The sequence below is a fragment of the Corvus brachyrhynchos genome, unplaced genomic scaffold, assembly GCF_000691975.1.
Source record: "Corvus brachyrhynchos isolate BGI_N302 unplaced genomic scaffold, ASM69197v1 scaffold58, whole genome shotgun sequence".
Lineage (NCBI taxonomy): Eukaryota > Metazoa > Chordata > Aves > Passeriformes > Corvidae > Corvus > Corvus brachyrhynchos.
In genome coordinates, this window is record NW_008239539.1 from 1,359,401 (window position 1) to 1,379,788 (window position 20,388).

General features: G+C 53.8%; 1 protein-coding gene across 3 annotated transcripts in view; it reads left to right on the top strand.

The window, feature by feature from the left end:
* Nucleotides 1-17,894, top strand: part of XPO6 (exportin 6) — a 56,885-nt gene extending 38,991 nt beyond the window's left edge. For 2 of the 3 annotated variants that reach the window (XM_017741279.1, XM_008639074.2), the window contains exons 11-24: nt 97-189; nt 2,196-2,265; nt 3,714-3,873; nt 5,051-5,143; nt 6,356-6,500; nt 7,079-7,225; nt 8,385-8,574; nt 9,221-9,376; nt 10,571-10,685; nt 11,165-11,336; nt 11,660-11,821; nt 14,385-14,483; nt 15,700-15,930; nt 17,193-17,894. In XM_017741279.1, the coding sequence (XP_017596768.1) occupies nt 97-189; nt 2,196-2,265; nt 3,714-3,873; nt 5,051-5,143; nt 6,356-6,500; nt 7,079-7,225; nt 8,385-8,574; nt 9,221-9,376; nt 10,571-10,685; nt 11,165-11,336; nt 11,660-11,821; nt 14,385-14,483; nt 15,700-15,930; nt 17,193-17,294 (1,935 nt within the window). In that variant the 3' untranslated portion in view covers nt 17,295-17,894. The remainder of the gene's footprint in view (nt 1-96; nt 190-2,195; nt 2,266-3,713; nt 3,874-5,050; nt 5,144-6,355; nt 6,501-7,078; nt 7,226-8,384; nt 8,575-9,220; nt 9,377-10,570; nt 10,686-11,164; nt 11,337-11,659; nt 11,822-14,384; nt 14,484-15,699; nt 15,931-17,192) is intronic. The other variant, XM_017741278.1, reaches the window with a different exon arrangement.
* Nucleotides 17,895-20,388: the final 2,494 nt, after the last annotated feature.

Here is a 20,388-nt window from a genome sequence, read left to right on the forward strand (position 1 = left end):
GGGTTCTCCCTCCTGTCCCTCCCTTGCCAGTGTCCCAAAAGCTCCGTGTTCCCCAGGGCAGGGCTGTGCTCATGCCGGTGTCTCTTTTGTCTGCAGCAGCAAACGGAGTGGCAGCGGTACTTGCGCCAGAGCTTGGAAGTGGTGGCCAAAGTCATGGAGCTTCTGCCAACTCACGCCTTCTCCACACTCGTAAGTCCTTCCCCAGGCCCAAAGTGCCACATGGAGTGAGCACCAACTGCTGTAGATTTTTTTGATAGATGCCTCAGTGCCAAAAAGAAATAGGGAAATTTGGGGTTGGATGCAAAACTTGGCAAGGGGAGATAAGAAATTGAAGAGAAAAAATTGTTTCTTTGGCTTTGTTGCATTTCTTGGTGTGTTTTGAGGAGAGTACTTCGGTGTCTAAGTCCAGCTTGGTGGACCCTCTTTAGAAATTCCCACCTCTCAAAGTGTAAACATTTGGCAGCAGCCCCTCAGTGCTGCTTATCTTGGCCTTTGCCTTGGAGGCAGGGCTGTGAATTGGGCAGATAAATGTCATTATTAGGGCTTTAAGGAGAGTGGAATCTTTGTTTAAGTTAAAGGCTAGATGGAAATGCTGGAGAGAGGCCTTGGACAGTTGGGATTATCTGATCTGGATAAGTGCTTCTCTTCAGCTGCTGTCACTAACTTTGGGGGTGTAAAAGTTGTCTGGGCTTGTAGCATCATAACAATTCTGAGGAGGAGATCTTGAGGCTGGAAGTGTGGTCCAGAATTCAGGGCAGTCCATGTGGTTTTGCTGGGTGAGGAGAAAGGGAAACAACAGCAGTGGGATCTCAGCAAGTGCATTAATCCTGCTGGGAACACTGCACACCTCAACCTCAGAACTGTATTCCCAAGAAGCAGAGAAAACTGGGCTGCTGCAGAGGCAGAAGATGCCTGACCTGAAGTGCCTTTGCAATTGATATTTTTTGTGAAGCAGTGAAGCAGGAGGAGCCTGTTACTCAGAGGAGTGAACAAAAGCAGAGGCTGCTGTGCAGCTTTGCCGTGAGTCAGCGGGAGGCACCAAGGAGCGGGTGTTTCAGGGAGCAGATGGATCAGATGGAGGAGAGCATGTGGCTTCCTTGGAGTAACACATGCACACGAGCAAGGCTCTGTGGTTTTTAAACTCCCCTCAGGCAGTTATGCAAAGACACTCCACTGTTAATTAGGTGCAGCATGTTGGAAACGGGCTAGGGAGTGTTTTCCTGAGCCCTGCATTGTTTCTTCTTGTGGGCTGGGGAATGTGGGAAGCTCTCAAGCAGTTCCCAGTGCTTTTCCCAGTGGCTGCAGGGCTGGTGGGTGCAGTGGTAAGTGTAGCAGTTTTAGCAGTGGCAAATAATTCAAGCAGTGGACAGCAGCTGCAGTAACTCCATCCCATGCTGGGCAAGGACAGGCTGCAGCTCCTTCTGCTGATGGGCGAGAGAACCTCCATAAAACCAACCACCAGTTTCAAGCACTTTCACCAACAGAAATTAAATAGAGCTAAGCCAGGCTGAAAGGGTTGAAAAATACCCTTCAGCTGAAGTATGAGCAGGAGCTGGCACGTTTGCTGTCACTGCTGGGTGATGGAGCTGGGCTGACACTCTGTTCCCACACCGGGGTGTGTGAGGACTGTGGTGTTTATTCCTTTGGCTGTTTTCCCCATGGGATTTCAGCTGCTGCAGCCTGCAGCTTGCTGGCAGAGTGCTGCACTGCTTCCCTTCTGCACCCTGGGAGAGGCATTGAACTCAACTTTCTGGTGGCATAATATTTTGGGAGCTTCCTTTGGAGAAGGTGATAATTCAGGTGAGCTGGGTGAGCAGAGACCTCCCACACTACAGACTCTGCCACTCCTCTGCCCCTTGGCCTGGGCTCTACCTCCAGCTGTCCATCCCTGGTGCTGCCATGCTGTGCTCTCACTTCCACTGTCAGACCATTATCTGTCAGGCTGATTGCTGGCATTGGAGGGAAAGGAGAGCTGCCACAGGGAAGTGCCTTCAGGGGGGTGATCTTTGTTTTCCTGACCCTTTGTTTTCCTGTGGGATGCAGGATCAGCCCGGAGCCCAACCTGCCCTTCCTCCAAATGTCCGTGTGAAGGCACTGGGGAGAAATGAGAGGACTTTGTTCTGGCAGAGCAATCAGTGGTTGGGTGTTACTGTCTGCCAAGCCTCAGGATCACAGTCAATTCTTCTCTCTTCCAGTTTCCCGTTCTGCAGGATAACCTGGAAGTGTATCTGGGGCTCCAGCAGTTCGTGGTCACTTCAGGAACAGGTAATAACCACCCTCTAACACTGTGCTCCTCCCTCCCCATGACTGCAAACCCACTCCAGACCTGCTGTGCTGTTGCTTTTTGTATATTCAGTTGATCAGAACCTGTGTCTCACGGCTCAGCAGTTAAACTCCAACAGCAGACAGAAATCTCATAATATGATTTATTCTTATTGGCATGGTTCTTCCCTTGTTCTGGCACTTGAAATGAAGATGCCAGAGGTGTTAAAACAGGTGTGCAGCACCAAATACTGCAGCTTCTTCCTGAGAAACAAGGGAAGCAGCAGCAGTGAGATCTGCCTGAGGGGAGGTTGTAGCTCAAGGTAATAGTGAAATTTCCTGGTGTGACCAGGAAAGGAGTCTGTCCCAATACTGCTGTACGTGGCAGAACTGTTGTATAGGCAGTTCTGGAAAAAATATTCCCATTTTTAGGATCATTTCAGCCCTAGGATAAGCCATGCATCAGGGTTTAGTGCTGTGGCTCTGTGTTAGGAGCTGTGCTGTGGGCTGGATCAGCAGCAGCAGCTCAGATGCAGCTCTGGATTCAGCACTGGGTGGTGGCACAGAATCCCAGAATGGGTCAGGTTGGAAGGGACTGGACTGGATCATCTGATCCAACTTCCGTGCTCATCCCAGAGCACGTGGCACAGGACTGTGTGTTTGTGTTGACAGCACAAAATGGAGAGGTTGCTGGTGAAAGTTTAATCTGTGATTAAATACAGTCTGTGGAAAGAAAATCTGATTTTCTTTGAAGGGTGGTGTTGCAGAACATATTTGCTTTTGAATGTTTTGAATGTTTGAGCCCAGGTGTCCACACCTGAGCAGCAGGAGGGTTGTGTGGGGCTGGAAAGTCTCGGTAGTGGATTGTTTCTTGCACCTGAGAAATATGGAAGTGCACAACACACTTCACATCAGAAGTGAAGTCACAAATTCACTGTCCCAAATCTGCTGCTGCATCACTGCAAGTGTAGCCGGCAGAGGGAGTGTGGAAAACCACCTTCTCCAGAGCTGGGATTGCTTCTGGTGGCAGCAGGAAACCAGAAAGGCTCCTGTTTGTGTAGGAACTAACACCATACAGAAGGGAATAAAGGTGTAAAAGGCTGAAACAGTCGTTAACATCTTCATGTTAACGAAGCCTTTGAAGTGTTGTCAGAACAGTTGATTTCCCTTCCAAGCTCGAGTGTTGCAGTGCCTGGGCCAGTGCTGCCATCTGACCTGTGACCCAGCGCCGAGCTAGTGGCAGAAGAATGCTTGTCATGTCATTAGAATAAACTTTGCATTTCCTGTCACTTTGTCATCAGGTTTCCCATCCCCAAGAGCTGCAGGGGTTGATCACAAAGCCGTAGGGTTTTTCCCCTTGCACACGAGCATGAATTTCCAGCCTTTGGGGCAGCTCTTAGAGAAAGGCTACTTTGTGCTTGTGTCTCTGAGGGGCTGTGGTGTCACTGCAGGTCACAGGCTGAACATCACAGCAGAGAACGACTGCAGGAGGCTGCACTGCTCGCTGAGGGACCTGAGCTCGCTGCTGCAGGCCGTGGGCCGCCTGGCCGAGTACTTCACTGGGGACGTGTTCGCCGCCAGGTTCAACGACGCCCTCACCGTGGTGGAGAGGTGGGTACAGGCTCTCTGTCACCTCTGCAGGCACTCTGACAAATTGGGCTTCTTGCTGCCTCCCCTTGGCGTGAGTAGATTGAGGTGTAAGGAATTCGATGGCCAGAATGTGGATTGTGAAGCCAGTGGTGTGTGCTGGGCTGAGCCCCCGGCGTGGGCAGCGAGGATTGGGGGGAAATCTGCCCCTCTGCTCAGGTGAGACCCCACCTGCAGAGCTGCCTCCAGCACAGGAAGGGTGTGGAGCTGCTGGAGCAAGTCCAGAGGAGGCCACAGTGCTGCTCCAAGGGCTGGAACCCCTCTGCTCTGGAGCCAGGCTGGGAGAATTGGGATTGTTTCAGCCTGGAGAAGAAACAGCTCAGGGGTGACCTAATTACCCCTTCCAGGAACTGAAGGAGCCATCAGGAAAGATGGAGAGAGACCATTTACAGGGGCCTGGAGTGACAGCACAAAGGGAATGGCTTCCCACTGCCAGAGGGCAGGGATGGATGGGATATTGGGAAGGAATTGTTCCCTGGGAGGGTGGGCAGGCCCTGGCACAGGGTGCCCAGAGCAGCTGTGGCTGCCCCTGGATCCCTGGCAGTGTCCAAGGCCAGGCTGGACGGGGCTTGGAGCAGCCTGGGCCAGTGGAAGGTGTCCCTGCCCATGGCAGGGGTGGGATGAGATAAACTCAGTCCCTTGAAAACATTGAAGGACTTGTGCTCCAGCATCTGCACTTGTGAGGCAATGAAATAACACGTAGAGTTTGATTAGAGTTGTACCTTTCAAAACTAAATCACCAAAACTTCCTTTGATGGTTGGACTTCGTGATCTTCGAGGTCTTTTCCAACCTTGATGATTCCATGATTGTTTTCTGAAATGAAAAGACCTGTGAAAGCTGAAGGAGCAGACATTTTATTCTTCCCCTCCAGGATACTTAATTAGCACATAGTTACAAATGGCAGGATCTCAGGCCCTTACACAGGTTTTGTGTTTTCATTTCTGTGGAGGAACATCTGACCTGTTCCATCTGATCCCAAACAGCACGGTAGGCTCTGAATTATTTTAAACTAAAAGGCCAGAATCTCATTTGTGTATTAGCTAAACATTGACACAGACTGGGGAAAGAGCTGCACTAGATCAGGTGCTGGAGCTGGTTTGTACAATCCCTTTGCTCTGCCACGTGTGTTTGCACCTCCAGGCTGGTAAAGGTGACGCTGTATGGATCTCAAATCAAACTGTACAACATCGAAACCGCCGTTCCCTCGGTGCTGAAACCTGACCTCATCGATGTGTGAGTATGGGGTGTAGCCAGCCTGGGCACTCACGGGGTGGGGAAGGCTTGGATCTTCTGGATCTGTTGCTCGGACTCCACCCTGGCAGATATCCTGGGAAACAGCCTCTCCAGCTGCTGGCAGCTCCCCAGGAAAGCACCTTTTTCAGCTGATGAAAGTCAAGGCTGCTGCCAGTGTTTTGGACCAGTCTTTCCTCTAATGGAAGTACCCAGGTCATTTAAATGAAAACATGTTTGTGCTGAGAAGGAAAAATGCCCCTTAAATCAGCTCTGAAAGCAAACTGGGGTTGTGCCCTGTGCTGGGGGCTGTAAAAGCAGGTAATTAATGAGGAAATAAGTGTTACAACAGTGATATTTTAAAGAAGTGGATCCACTGTGTAGCGTGGAGTTTATATAGAAATCCAGTTGATGGATTTTTTTGCTACCAGAGTCAGGTCTGTGGCTCAGGTAAAAGAGGTTTTTCCCAGCTGAGGGTTTCAAATCCTTGTCTTCCAAGACAAACATATGCCTTGCAGGTGTGCAAGCCATTTCTGGGACAAACAACTGCCTGCCATCCAGGCACTGACATTCAGTGGGAAATCTTGGTGCTGCTGGCCATAGATCACCTCTGACAGCCTTTTAGGGACCTTCCCTTGCTGAGGCTGTACAGCACAAACCTGTTCCCTGCCAGCTGCTGTGCTGTGAGCAGAATTGAAGGTTTGAACACTTGTTCTGGTTTGTAATTGCACCTTCAGCAGCTCCTTGAAGACCCCCACTAGATTTCACCGTATAACTCTATAACTAATGGGATTTCTCCTATTAGTCCCAAGTTAATGGCACTGAATTTTGTGCAGGTGATGATGTTTTAATGGTTTCTGTTCTGGTTTACGATAATCTGGGAAGTGTTTTCCGTGATCTGTCAGCAAGGGTTCACCCTTTTCCCTGTCCCTGAAGAAACCTGTGATCCATTTTCTAACACTTGCCTGAGAGATCAGCCCTGTCACACATGTGGGGACATCTCTCTGAAGCACCCTGACTCCATGTGAACATGATAAAAGTGTGATTATGAAGGATGATAACTTGACTTTATCAGTTTGCACCTTTGGCCTGGGGGGTCCAGAACCAGAACCAAAACAGCAGGAAGGATTTTTTACAAACCAAGCTGCCAGGTTTGCCTGAAACACCGCTCTCCTGTCCCGTTCTGGTGCTCACTGTGTCCCTTGCTGTCCCCAGGCACGCGCAGTCCCTGGCAGCCCTGCAGGCCTACGCTCACTGGCTGGCCCAGTTCTACAGCGAGGTGCACAGGCAGAACCCCGAGCAGTTCATCTCCCTGGTGTCCACGGCGCTGGAGGCCATCACCCCCCTCATCAGCTCCAAGGTACTGCTGGCCCTGGGCTCTGCTGGGGGCTGCAGTCCAGAGCAGCTCTCAACAGCACTGGGGGGTCAGGCTGATGCAAGAATAAGCAACTTAAAGGCTTCGAAACTCAGTCTGATGATTTTATGGCTTGAAAGCGGAGAAATCTCTCTCTCATGGTATTAAGGGAACTGAGCTATGCTCTGGTTGACAAATAAATTGTAGAATTGTTCAGGAAAAACTCTCTAAGATTGAGTCCAACCATTCCCCCAGCACTGCCAAGGCCACCACTGACCCATGTCCCCAAATGCCACATCCACATACATGGCTCTTAAATCCCTCCAGAGATGGTGACCCCAGCACTGCCTTGAGCAGCCTATCTATGCCTGACCACCCTTTCCATGAAGGAACTTCCCCAATATCCAACCTGACCCTCCCCTGGCACAGCTTGAGGCTGTTCCTCTCATCCTGTCCTTGTTCCCTGGGAGCAGAGCCTGAGCCCCACCCTGGCTGCACCCCCCAGGTCCTGGCAGCTCAGTGTGCTGACCCTGGTTGTGTGTGCCAGTGTGACTGGGCAGCCTGACCACCCCTCTGTCTCTCAGGTGCAGGAGAAGCTGCTGCTCTCTGCGTGCCACCTGCTGGTGTCCTTGGCCACCACGGTGCGCCCGGTGTTCCTGATCAGCATCCCAGCCGTGCAGAAGGTGTTCAACAGGATCACTGACACCTCTGCCCAGCGCCTCCCCGACAAGGTCAGTGGGCCCAGAGCTGTCTCACACTGAAATCAGGTGTCCTTGGGAAGATGTGCCTCAGGTGGTGAGGGATAACCTCCAAAAACAACTGGAGGGGCAGCAATTGTCTCTATATTGTGGATATCCAGGAATTACAGTGATACCATTTGTAATTAATGATCTATTTCAAGCAACAGCACAAGGAAAAAATACAATTGCACCTCTTAGATCTGATTCTTTTCTCCTTTGTTGACACCATCCCTGATTCTGCATTATCTTTACAGTACAGGCACGTTGATTCTGACCTACACAAAGAGTTTTTTGTGAAACTCAAGTATTTACATTGCAGAAGCAATGGAAATACTATAAATATATTCCATTTATAGTTCTGAAAAGCCACAGTGGAGGCTGGGATATGGTTATGTTGTGTGCTGGCAAGGAAGCACAGAGTGCTGCACAAGTGCAGGAGCTCAGCCTGTAAACCAGACAAGGAGTAATGGAAGGAAAATCATCTTTGTTTTTATAAACACCAGAGATTTACTGCTGCAGGGAAGGGCTGACAGAGCTGGGAGCTGGTTCCAGGCCTTAAATCCTGGAGCTTTGCGTCTCTCTCTCTTGCAGAGCTGGTACTTGGGCTCATGTTGTGCTGTTGAACAGCGAGCACTGCTGGTGTCTTGAACAGCCATAAAATGTCATTTCACTCCAGCCTTGTGCTCTAGCAAAAATTAACCTGGGAAAAAAGTTAAAACTGTCTCTTTGCTTCATGTTGCCCAGAGAAGCTGTGGCTGTCCCATCCCTAGAAGTGTCCAAGGCCAGGTTGGACTTGGAGCAGCCTGGTCTGGTGGAAGGTGTCCCTGCCTGTGGCAGTTGGGTTGGTCCCTTCAACCCAAACCATTCCATGATTCAATGGTTTTGCTGTCAGTCCAACCCTGGTGCTGTCTGGGCTCTTGTAGATGTCTTTCTGCTCCCACATCTCCTTAAGGGTACCAGGAACTCAAGGTTTATATCCAACTGTGGGGGTGTTTTGGGAGCTGCAGTCCATCCTCAGTGCCCAAGGAGCTCTGCAGAGCTCATCCAGAGCCTCGCACACATCAGAGCTGCACAATGCAGGGGTGGAACACGATGAGCTTTAACCTCCCTTCCCACCCAAACCATTGGCTTTGATTCCTGTCCCTCCCAGGCCCAGGTGCTGGTGTGCAGGGCTCTGTCCAACGTGCTGCTGCTGCCCTGGCCCAACCTGCCCGAGAGCGAGCAGCAGTGGGCCGTGCGCTCCACCAACCACGCCAGCCTCGTGTCCGCCCTCACCAGGGACTACCGCCAGCTCAAGGCCACGGCCAGCCTGCCCCAGAGGAAGGTGCAGCTGGAGGACAGTAAGTACCAGTGTCCTGCTCCCTCCTGCTGCACTGGGGAGTGTTGTTAAGCTGATTTGCCAGTAATTATTTTGGCTGAGAAACTGCTTCGCGTACAGGAAAGGGAGCAGGTTGTGTTTCCTTTCTATTTTTGGAGGCTTTTCTGCTCTGTACAGGGCACTCTCGCCCCAGGTCGCCTGTAAACTCTTCCATTAAAGTGCTGTCTTCCTGAGGAAGGTGGGATCGGGGTTGGGATAAAAGTTTGGGTGGTAAGGATTGCATTGGGAGTACTGAACGGCCTCATGGTGTGGTATTAGAAATACTGGCTGGAAGCTGTGTTAATGAAGATCATGGGTGTAAAAAGTGAAGGGGGAAAATAAGAATTTCTTCCAGACTTGGGAATTACTGGAGAGGGTTTGTTTATGTAGGAGGAATGCAAGGAAACTCCTGGCAGGGGTGCAGGGAAACTTGTGTATATGCTTTGGGCCTGGTTTTGGGTGTGTCTTCGGGGTTTTTTTCATTGAGGATCGCTTCAGAAGTTGTTCAGAAATCTGCAGTGTCACACGTCAGTTGTTTTAATTCCTGTGTGTGTGAGCTTCATTTCTCTCCCTCTTACCTCCAAGCAGTTTTGGCACGTGCCAGAAGCATCACCCCTCTTGTTTTGCAGCCAAAGTGATCATCCACCAGACACTGAGCGTTCTGGAAGATATTGTAGAAAGTATCTCTGGAGAATCCACCAAGTCCCGGCAGATCTGTTATCAGTCGCTGCAAGAATCCGTGCAGGTCTCACTAGCCCTCTTCCCAGCTTTCATTCATCAGTCAGGTATAACCTCAGGCCAGGGGCCATGCTGTGAGTAGCTTTCTGAGCTCCTGATAACACCCAGAACAGCAGTACAGAGCCGTGGTGTGGGTGTGGAGTGTGTGGGTTGTCTGTGCCTGGGTGTGCTGGGAGAGCTGGGCTGAGCCACAGCAGGGAAGGGACATCCCTGCCAGCCAGGATCCAGGCAGGACTGTCACAGTTTCAAAGAGGAGCTGGTCCTGAGCACAAAAAAAATGCTTTCAAATACCCTCTCTGGTTGTATTTGCCATTTATATTCTCATTCTCTGCAGAAGCTTGAAGAGGGATAGATGTTGTCAGATTAGGTCAGATGGTGTGCGATTTGGGGATTTTTTTCCCTGAGATGGAACCAGGACTCTCACTTGGCAGCCTTCTGGCCAGCAGCTTGTATTTTGTGTCACATCAGGGTGCTTCCTCGTGTCCCATTTGGAGCTGGGTGGGATTTTCTCAGTGGAGGGGCTGAGGGGAGACAAAAGGGGTGAAATGCAGAGAGGATCCAAGGCAGAGGCAAAGGGTGCTGTGACTCCAGGGAGCTGCTGTCTCCAGAACAGGCTGGCAGCCTCATCAACTGCAATTTTTTGGCTACCAAAGGCTGTGTGATGAGGGAGGAGTTGAGCAGCTCCAGCTTGGTTATCCAGTGTTTATTGGGATGGATGAAGGATTAGCTGGGTGCTAATCACTGCAATCACCACGTGCTCCCTTCTGAAGACAGAAGGCTCTTCTCAGTTTCTGCCAAAAAACCAAGCTGGATTCTGTCTCCTCCACCCCGAGCTGTGTGGATGTGTTGGATTTCCTGGTGTTTCCTGTTAACCGTGTACAAGCAGTGAGAACTGGAGATGGGCCTGGAGCTCCCGTGAGCTTTGTCTCAGCACTGCGTGCAGGCAGAGCTCGCTGAGGCCTTGCTGGCAGGGTTGTGGTTGTTCTGAGGGGTTGGTGCTGCCTGTGCTTGTCATCCCTGGCAGCTTTTGGAAGGGTATGAACAATCCTGAAGCCCTGTAGTAACCAGCTGATGGTTTCAGTTTCTCAGACAACCCTGCTGGTAAATTCCCAAGAGCAAATGGGGTTCCCTGAACAGGAGGAGCAAACTTGAGACTTACATAAAAGACTGAAACATAAAACACTGATTGATGCACTTGGATGTTTCTTTAACACGTTCTTTTTGCTTTTCTCTTCTCTTAGATGTGACAGATGAGATGCTGAGCTTTTTCCTCACCCTGTTCCAAGGCCTGAGGGTGCAGATGGGAGTGCCTTTCACTGAGCAGATCATACAGACCTTCCTGAACATGTTCACCAGGTACTGCCCAACATTTGTTTCTCACCCCTCAGGATGGTTTATCTCAGGAGCTGCTCAGCCAGTGGGTCCCTGTCCCTAAAGTGGGCTGTTTCCAGCCTTTGTGGCCAGACTTTTGTCATGTCCCAGGGCTGAATCTGAGGAAAACACTTCCAAGTCTGGAGAGCTCCAGTGCGTGCTCATCAGTCATACCTGCCACTGTGCAATTCCAGCTCTCCCATGGACTTTCTGGCAGTGTGGGGTGTTGAACTGGGCTCTCATATTCCCTCTTAGGTCCTGCCTAAGGTCTGAGGGTGTCCCTTCACTCATCTTCTGTTGCAGAGGGGGATCTGCCAACCCTCAGTGGCAACCTCCCTCCTTTCTGTGGCTTCATGTGCTTGGCCTGTATTAACTGAGCATTTTAGAGGCATCACCTGTTTTCCAGTAAACCAGGGAAGCCTACAGATCTCTGGGAATCTTCCTAATGCCTGTTTGTGTCCCAGGGAGCAGCTGGCAGAGAGCATCCTCCACGAGGGCAGCACCGGCTGCAGGGTGGTGGAAAAGTTCCTGAAGATCCTGCAGGTGGTGGTGCAGGAGCCAGGCCAGGTGTTCAAACCCTTCCTGCCCAGTGTGATCTCGCTGTGCATGGAGCAGGTGTATCCCATCATTGCAGAGGTAGGGCTGCTCTCCCAGGGCTGGGAATGGGAATGGGAAGGGAAGGCATTGCTGGGGGGGTGGCAGCAGTGAAGCTTTGGCTTTCAAGAGCTGCGTGTGTCAATCCCTGTGGAGGGAAAGCACGCTGTGGAGGACTGGTCAGTGGGATTGGAAGCAGTGTGGGTGGAGGATTGATGTGTTTTCAGCATGATCCTACACCTGCTGGGTTTGGTGCTCCCTTAGGAGAAAGGCTTTGGTGCAAAGCCCTGGGTTGGTGGGATCCAGGATTGGGGTGGGATCCAGCAGAGGAGCCTGCTCTGAGCTCTGTCCCCCTGTGCTGCCAGCGCTCATCCCCTGATGTGAAAGCAGAGCTGTTTGAGCTGCTCTTCCGGGTCCTGCACCACAACTGGAGGTACTTCTTCAAATCCAGCGTGCTGGCCAGTGTCCAGAGGGGAGTGGCAGAGGAGCAGATGGAGAACGAAGCCCAGTTCAGTGCCATCATGCAGGTAACTCACCCATTCCCCAGAACCTTTCCTGCAGGGGAGCACACACTGCTTGGGGCACTGCAGTAAAAAATCACAGAAGCACCAGGGTTGGAAAAGCTCTCTGAGATTGAGTTCAACCATTCCCCAGCACTGCCAAGGCCACCACTGACCCGTGTCCCCAAGTGCCACATCCACTGTTAAATCCCCCCAGGGATGGTGACCCCAGCACTGCCCTGGGCAGCTGTGCCAGTGCCTGACCACCCTTCCCATGAAGGAATTTCCCCAATATCCAACCTAAACCTCCCCTGGCCCAGCCTGAGGCCGTTCCCTCTCCTCCTGTCCCTGTTCCCTGGGAGCAGAGCCCGACCCCCCCCGGCTGCCCCCTCCTGTCAGGGACTTGTGCAGAGCCACAAGGTCCCCCCTGAGCCTCCTTTGCTCCAGGCTGAGCCCCTTTCCCAGCTCCCTCAGCCGCTCCTGGGGCTCCAGCTCCTTCCCCAGCTCTGTTCCCTTCCCTGCACCCGCTCCAGCCCCTCAATGTCTCTGTTCTTGTGAGGGTCCCACATGGGCACATGTGGGTGATGAGTTTAGATGTGTCTTGAGTGAGGTTTTGCTTCCAGGAACTGCTGCAGATGAAAGTTGCTGAGGAGTGACCCAGCTGCTGAGCTCACAAGGCACAGAGCCATGCAGGCATGAGGAAGGAATGTTAATTCCTTTGCAAGCCTCATCCTGCAATAAAAATACATTACTGCCACTGACCCAGTTAACTCTGAGTGTTGTGGTTGGCACTGGGGAAAGCTGTCAGTGCAGGAAATGTTCCTGAGTGTCTTTTGGCTTCCATGGACTTCTTGTGTGCTGTTCCACAGGACCTGGTAGGGAAGGGTCAGTGGGGTAACACCTGACAGGCTTTGCCCTGGGAAATACAGAATCATGGAGTGGTTTGGGTTCAGGAGACCTGAAAGCCCATCCCATTCCACCCCCTGCCATGGGCAGGGACACCTTCCACTGTCCCAGGCTGCTCCAAGCCCCGTCCAGCCTGGCCTGGGGCCCTGAAAAAAAATTGGGCACTGCCAGGGATCCAGGGGCAGCCCCAGCTGCTCTGGGCACCCTGTGCCAGGGCCTGCCCACCCTCCCAGGGAACAATTCCTTCCCAATATCCCATCCAGCCCTGCCCTCTGGCACTGGGAAGCCATTCCCTGTGTCCTGTCCCTCCACCCTTGTCCAAAGTCCCTCTCCAGCTCTCCTGGAGCCCCTTGAGGCACTGGCAGGCAGGGACAGAGTGTGCACAGAGCCAGCACCAACCTCCTCAGGTGGGGAAGTTGGAATTTTTTAAGACTAACAGACTGTGTTCCGTGTGTTGCTTTGGTCAGAGCTGGCCAGATGAGCTCCCTTGCAATTCCTAGATCACCTTAGACTGCAGGAGACCTTTGGGAGAGTTGCCCCATCGTGGAGAGCCTGGAGAAGCTGGGTCCCCTCTGGTGCACATGTGGAGAGGGAGCTCTTGCACTGACATGAACTGTGTCATGTTTCTCTCTGGCCTGCCCTTCTCCTGCCACCTTTTGGTGTGAATGAAGCTCAGGCTGGGCCCTGTGCAGGGCTGTCCAAGCATCTCTTTCACTTGTAGCTGTGGAACACTTCCAAACTCACCAGAATGCCTCCTTCTGGAAGATTTTTGTATCATCATCCCAGTTCAGGCTGCGTGGCAATCCTGCACTGCTTGTTTTACTCCTTGGCTCCTGCTGCTCTGATAGAAAACTCTTATTTAATGTTCTCTAAGTGTTCCCACAGCCAGTGCTTTGTGTGCGGGACATGAATAGCTTGTGTGCTGGTTTCCACCTGAGATCTAAGGCCAGAACTGGCTCAGTCTTGCTGGGATCTGCATTGTTCTTGTCCATTTGACAATAAATGGGTCATGTGGGTGAATAAACTCTTCTGTTCACAATGCCTCGAAGAGGAGCTGTTAAAATCCTGCTGCCTGTCTCTGTGCACAGCTGACCTCACCTGCCTGCATGCCCTGTACAGTGTTTTGGAGGTGTTCAGGGTGGAAAAGGTGCTTGACCACACACTGTGCAGCCCTGCCAGGCCAGGTCAGGGTCCAGCAGATTCTGTTCTGGGCTCTTCACAGGCTCCCAGGGCCCATCTCCAAATCCTAATCCAGGGCAGTGACATCTGCTTGGGTCCTGACTGGGACTGAGGGCCCACCCTGGGGTGTGTCCTGGTCTGTTCCCCCATGCCTTGGTGCCTCAGGTGACATCTCTGAGGAACAGCCCTGCCCTTCCTGAGCACACTGCCTGCCCAGGGAGCTGGGCTCAGCATCCCTGGCCCTCTCCAGTGCCAGCTTGGCCTGCCTGTTCCCAGTGGGCCCAGCTCAGCAGGGCTATGCCCATGTTCCCACCAAAACCCCATTCCCATGGGTCTGGTGGCAGCACAGTTGATTTGAACAGCTGCCTGTCTCTTGATAGCTTGCTGCACTGAGGCTCCCAGGGGTTTGTCCTGGTGCCAGGGTGAAAATGCTGCTGTTTTGCCTGGCAGGTCTGATGTTTGTGGTGGTCTCCATCCCCTTCCTCCATCTGTGCTTTGTCCCCAGGCATTTGGCCAGTCCTTCCTGCAGCCTGACATTCACCTGTTCAAGCAGAACCTCTTCTACCTGGAGACTCTGAACACAAAGCAGAAGCTGTACCACAAGGTGGGTCCTGCCTGAGCTCTCTGTGCATGGGAAGAGGTGTCCTGGGACTGCTTTTAAGCTACTCAGAAACCCAGGTCAGGATTTGGGGGTTTTGTGCCACAGCCTTTGGGTGGTTGCCGTGCTCCGGGAGGTTGGAATGGGGCTGCCAGCCCTTGATACTGGGAGCTGGGAATGGGAGGGATCCCAGCTCCCAGCAAAGCCTGGATGTGTTCCCTCCTCTGACAGTGAGAACACACAGTGGCAGTGAGGTTTGTCTGGGGAAGTGGGAGCTGGGATCATCAGTGGGACAGTGAGTGCCTCCAGCATTCCCACCTGGGCAGCAGCAGGTATCTGGTATTCCCAGGGCACTGCCACGTGCGAGTCTCCACCTCTCTTTGGACCTGTCCTCCAGGCCCTGTAACCTACCCACAGTTAGCTGCTGCCAGGAAGGGTTAAATCTGGAATCCAGGGAATCTGCTCAGCCTGGGAAAGCAGAGCTTTCAGTTTCTCATCTGTATTCACACCTGAAGGGCAGCACTTTGTGTTCCAGGTGCCTGGGGCAGACTTCCAGGCACTTGCCATATTCCCTGGCTCCCAGGAGCCCTGTGCAGGGAATTCCAGAACCTGGCTGGAATTGGAGTGGGACTTGATGCTGGTGCCTTTGTAAAACTTGGGTCAGAGCATGGAATCCTGGAATGGTTTGGGCTGGAAGGGACTGTAAAGCTAATTTACTTTTACCCCTGCCATGGCAGGGACACCTCCCACTGTCCCAGGCTGCTCCCAGCCCCAAAGTCCAACCTGGCCCTGGAACCCGCCCTTCTCTGGGCACCCTGTGCCAGGGCCTCCCCACCCTCCCAGGGAACAGTTCCTTCCCAATATTCCGTCCAGCCCTGCCCTCTGGCAGTGGGAAGCCATTCCCTGTGTCCTGTCCCTCCATGCCTTGTCCCCAGTCCCTTTCCAGCTCTCCTGGAGCCCCTTTAGGCCCTGCAAGGGGCTCTGAGCTCTCCCTGAAGCCCCAAACCGTGAGGTAAGCGTGGCCAAACTCAATGTTAACTTTCAAGCTGATACTAATTGAGCTTATTTTAGCCATTTTTGATGTGGCTTGGCTTAGAAAATCATCTCAGTGCTCACCAGAGTTGGCGACGCTGCCGAAGCCATGGCTGCTCTGTCCTTGCTGGATTTGTCCTCCTGTGAGAGGAGTGGAGTCCCCTAACCCCGTGCCCCTCTCCCTGTGCAGAAGATCTTCAGGACCACGATGCTGTTCCAGTTTGTGAACGTGCTGCTGCAGGTGCTGGTGCACAAGTCCCACGACCTGCTGCAGGAGGAGATCGGCATCGCCACCTACAACATGGCCTCGGTGGACTTCGACGGCTTCTACTCCGCCTTCCTGCCCGAGTTCCTGGCCAGCTGCGACGGCGTGGACTCCAACCAGAAGAACGTGCTGGGGAGGAATTTCAAAATGGACAGGGTAAGGAGGGGGGCTGCAGCAGAGCAGGATTCCCGGGATGCACAGAACGTGCTGGAGGGCAGCTGGGAATGTCTCCAGGCAGAACCTTTTGTTCCCAAGGCTTCCACGCTCAGCAATCCCCAGCCAAGGATTTCTCACTGCAGGGAGCAGAGCTGCCATCTCATCCCTCAGGTGCAGGATGCTCTGGGAGTTAGGGAATGTTTCCTGGAGGAAGTTTTCATTGGGATAGGCTGACGTGTTCCAGAGTGGGACGCTCAGGTCCTTGCCAGATGTTTGAGGGTTAAGGATGACAGCAGAGTCCCTGCAAAGGCTCACAACTCCTGCAAACCCCGTGTGTGTGTGGGAAGGAAATGTGTGGAATATCATGGCAGAGCAGCAGGTTGTGGCTTCCGTTTACTGAGGGTAATTTGGCATTGAGTGCTCCCTGTCCTGAGGGAGGGGATGGGGATTTGAGACCAAGGGTGAGGGTGGGAGTGGAAGCCTGGGAGAATTTCTTTGGCCCTAGAAGGCAACTGCTCTTCAGGAATATCAGCCCTTGTCAGGGAGTGTGTGACACCCAGGAGCCTTGGCAGGAGGGAAGCAAGGAATCTCTGGAGCCAGGCTGGGAGAGCTGGGAATGTTCACGTGGTGAAGAGAGGGATCCAGGGAGAGCTCAGAGCCCCTTGCAGGGCCTAAAGGGGCTCCAGGAGAGCTGCAGAGGGACTGGGGACAAGGCATGGAGGGACAGGACACAGGGAATGGCTTCCCACTGCCAGAGGGCAGGGCTGGATGGGATATTGGGAAGGAATTGTTCCCTGGGAGGGTGGGCAGGCCCTGGCACAGGGTGCCCAGAGCAGCTGTGGCTGCCCCTGGATCCCTGGCAGTGTCCAAGGCCAGGTTGGATGGGGCTTGGAGCAGCCTGGGCCAGTGGGAGGTGTCCCTGCCCATGGCAGGGGGTGGCACTGGATGGGCTTTGAGGTCCTTCCCAGCCCAGCCCAGGCTGGGATTCCATGACCATTCCTCTCGGGCCTCGCTGCACGATGAGGAGCCGGAGGTGTGGGCAGAGCCTGGATCCCTGCAGGCAGCTCTGAAACCATCTCTGCTCCAGCAGCTGGAGTTCCCTGGGCTCAGCCTGGGTCAGGATGGATCAGTTCCTGTGGGAGCACCCGCTGCGTGTTTGCCCCTCTCGGTCCCTCTCTGTTGCCTGCTGTCAGCCCATTCCCAGCAGTTGTTTCGTGCCTTGCAGGACCTGCCCTGGTTCACAGTGGTTCTCTCCCTTGCAGGACCTGCCCTCGTTCACGCAGAACGTGCACAGGCTGGTGAACGACCTGCGCTATTACAGACTGTGCAACGACAGCCTGCCCCCCGGCACTGTGAAGTTGTAGTGACTGCACTGGACTCTGCCATTCCCCAGGGAACGGATCCGTGTTCGCCACCGCCGCCCTCCTCCCGGGCCGTGCCAGCGCTGCACGCCGGGGTCCTGCCCGTGCCCACGGCCTGGATTCACCACGCTCCACCACCGCTTCCTTTGAGTTCTCCCTCCCCAGCCCGAGGCCGCAGCTGGAGCCGGCAGGATGTGTCTTAATGCCCACCCCCGGGGCATCCCGACTGTTGGGAAATCCCTCTCCCGGGGCTTTCCCTCTGCTCCTGTAGCACTTTGTTGCATCTGGAGGTGTCTGGAGAGATCATGTCCGTATCAGACGCGAGGCAGAAGCGCCAAAGACCACTTCAGACATTCGTACCTTCGTGTCATTCCACCTTCCTGCCCTGCCCAGCTCTCGGGGGAGGAGTCTCCCGACGTTGGGACTGGTTTGGCACTTCTGTCACTCCCTTTGTTTTTAAATTGCCTTGAAAACCTCCCCGATGTTGGCGGGGATTTAGAGACTTTTTTGGGGGTTTTTTTTAAACGTTTTCTCATCATTCCATTGTGATACTAAAACAACATGCTTAATGGGAATAAAGTGCTTACTTTGTTGTTTTAAATACCTTGGGGCTGGGTTACTTTCCCTCTAAGTCGTTCTGTAAATGAACAAGCAGTGATGCACAGCTTTTCCCAGGATCAGGAATGAGGAGCAGCCAGCAAGGATCCCAACTATTCCAGCAGCTCCTGGAAGGTGCAGATTGGTGGTGGCTTCGTGGCTTCTTCCTCTACTGTCTCCTTGTTGTTTTCCTGCTGTGTTTTCTGTCACATGTTGTGGTGATCCCTTCATTCCCTCCAGGACTCTGGTCTGAATCAATCATGAAGTGCCTGCAGGAAGAAATCCCACATTCCCAGTGGGCCTGGAGCTGAAGTTCACCCACTGGCCAGTGACCAGTAGTGGCATCTGTGTGGTAAAATCCCAGACAGCGGTCAGGCAGGACCAGACTGTGTGGGGTTGTGAATCTCTGATCGTGCAGCTGGGAAGGGTTTCTTTCCCCCCTGGTCAGGAAGCAGCATTAAATCAGTCTTCATTTTTATATTTAATAGATTCAATTTGAGAGGAACTTCTCACAGGGGCGTGGAGGGACCTGGAGGGGAATGGCCTTAGGCTGAATGAGGGCAGGGCTGGATGGGATATTGGGAAGGAATTGTTCCCTGGCAGGGTGGGCAGGCCCTGGCACAGGGTGCCCAGAGCAGCTGTGGCTGCCCCTGGATCTCTGGCAGTGTCCAAGGCCAGGCTGGATGGGGCTTGGAGCAGCCTGGGCCAGTGGGAGGTGTCCCTGCCCATGGCGGGGGATGGAACTGGATGGGCTTTGAGGTCCTTTCCAACCCAAACCATTCCACGATCCCATGGAATCAGTCTCAGTTCCCCATGGTTCAGTGGGCAGCTGCAGTGGTGGGAACAGCACCAGTCCCTGGGCAGGGAGCACAGCTGGAGATGTTCTCCTAGGAACATCTGGAGATGTGGATGTGCTGTGGCTGCACCTGCACAGCTGGGAGGTGTCGGGGGAGCTGGAGCATGGCAGCACTGAGTCCATGGTGCCTCCTGTTCAGTTCTGTGGACAAACCCCTTCCCTGTGCACGTTTGTCACTGGGATGGGACAGAGGCTGTTGGATCATCTCTGCAAGAGCCCTGCATCCGGGCTCTGAGCTGGCACCAGGTGGATGTTTGGGCTCCCTGCCCTGAAGCAGAGTCCAAATGCCCAGGATGTGCCTCACCTGCTCCAGCCCCTGCAGGTGAGGGCTGAGCTGCCTCCAGAGGGGTGAGGGAAGAGGGGAGGAAGGTGAGTGATGATCTGTGCCCAGCTCCCTGCCAGCCATACCTGGAATAACTCCGTGCCACTGTCTCTGCATAAAGCTTGGAGTCCTCGTTGTTCCTGCTGGGACTTGGGTGTGGGAAGAGCTGGTGCAGAGTCCAGGCCTGGCCCTGGAGCCTGGCCCTGCTCCTGGGCACTCGCAGCAGCTCTGCCCTGCCCTGAGCTGCAGTGGGGGGCACTGGAAGCTGGCAGCCACCTCCTCACTGGTTCTCTGGCTGTGGCTCGCTTTGGAGCCGGGCTGAAGGGATTTCATCCCAGCACAGCTCTGCAGGCTCATGCTGCTTTTCCTTCTTGGCTTGACAGAGGGTGAAAGTAGAAGTTTTTCCCTTGGCCAATGCCAAGCAGCTGCCAGGTGGCCAAAGCCCAGGTTCCAGTCTGCCACCCCTTGTCCTAAAACCTCTTTCCACTTTGCCACCCATCTGTCCCATCCCCATTGGCCTGGCAAACCGTGGAGAGGGGCCTTTCTCCAGCCCCTGTTTGGGGGCAGAAAGTCTCTTTTCCACAACCTGTTGAATCCATTTGCCCAAGGGAAGCCGCTGAGGTGTTTTTTTGCCATGGTGCTGAGCACAGCTGGGCCCACAGCTGTCCCCCCACTCCCTGTGCCTTGGGCAGGCAGGGAGGAAACAAGGAGAGTGGGGTCAAGCCCAGCCCTCAGCCTGTTTGTATCCATGTGTGCCTTCAGGATGCTCCTCAGTCCTTCAAATCAGCACAGATTTGGGAAACGGGCTCAAAGCAAGCAGGCTTTTCCAAGCTGCTCTTCATGAGGAAGCTCAGTAAGGAGTGATTTCCCAGCCTGGGGGCTGGAATGGGGCTGGGAGGAGTGACCAGAGGGGCTCCCACCTGGGCAGTTCCTCTGCCCCCAGGGTCTTGCACCCCTTCCTCAGCACCTGCTGTGTCCAGGGCAGGTCTGTGCCCCACAGTGGGGACACTGCCCTGGCTGCTCCTGGGGCTGGGGCACTGTGCCCCAGCTCAGCCTGGCATGGGCTACCCCGGCCTCTCCTTGCCTGGTGAATTGAGGGCAAAGCACGAGGCAGGTTTGGTTCCTGGCAGGGTCTGGCTCCCCTCGGGATGGGTGCTGTGGGCTGTGCTCCCACCCTGGCAGGGCTTGGCATTCCAGACCGGGATGTTCCGTATCAGGATGCTCCGTGCTGGGATGCTCTGGATGGGGAGGATGCTCCGTCCCGGGATATCCCGGCCCCGGCGGCTGCTTTAAGGGGAGGGACGGAAGCCTGACCCGTCCCC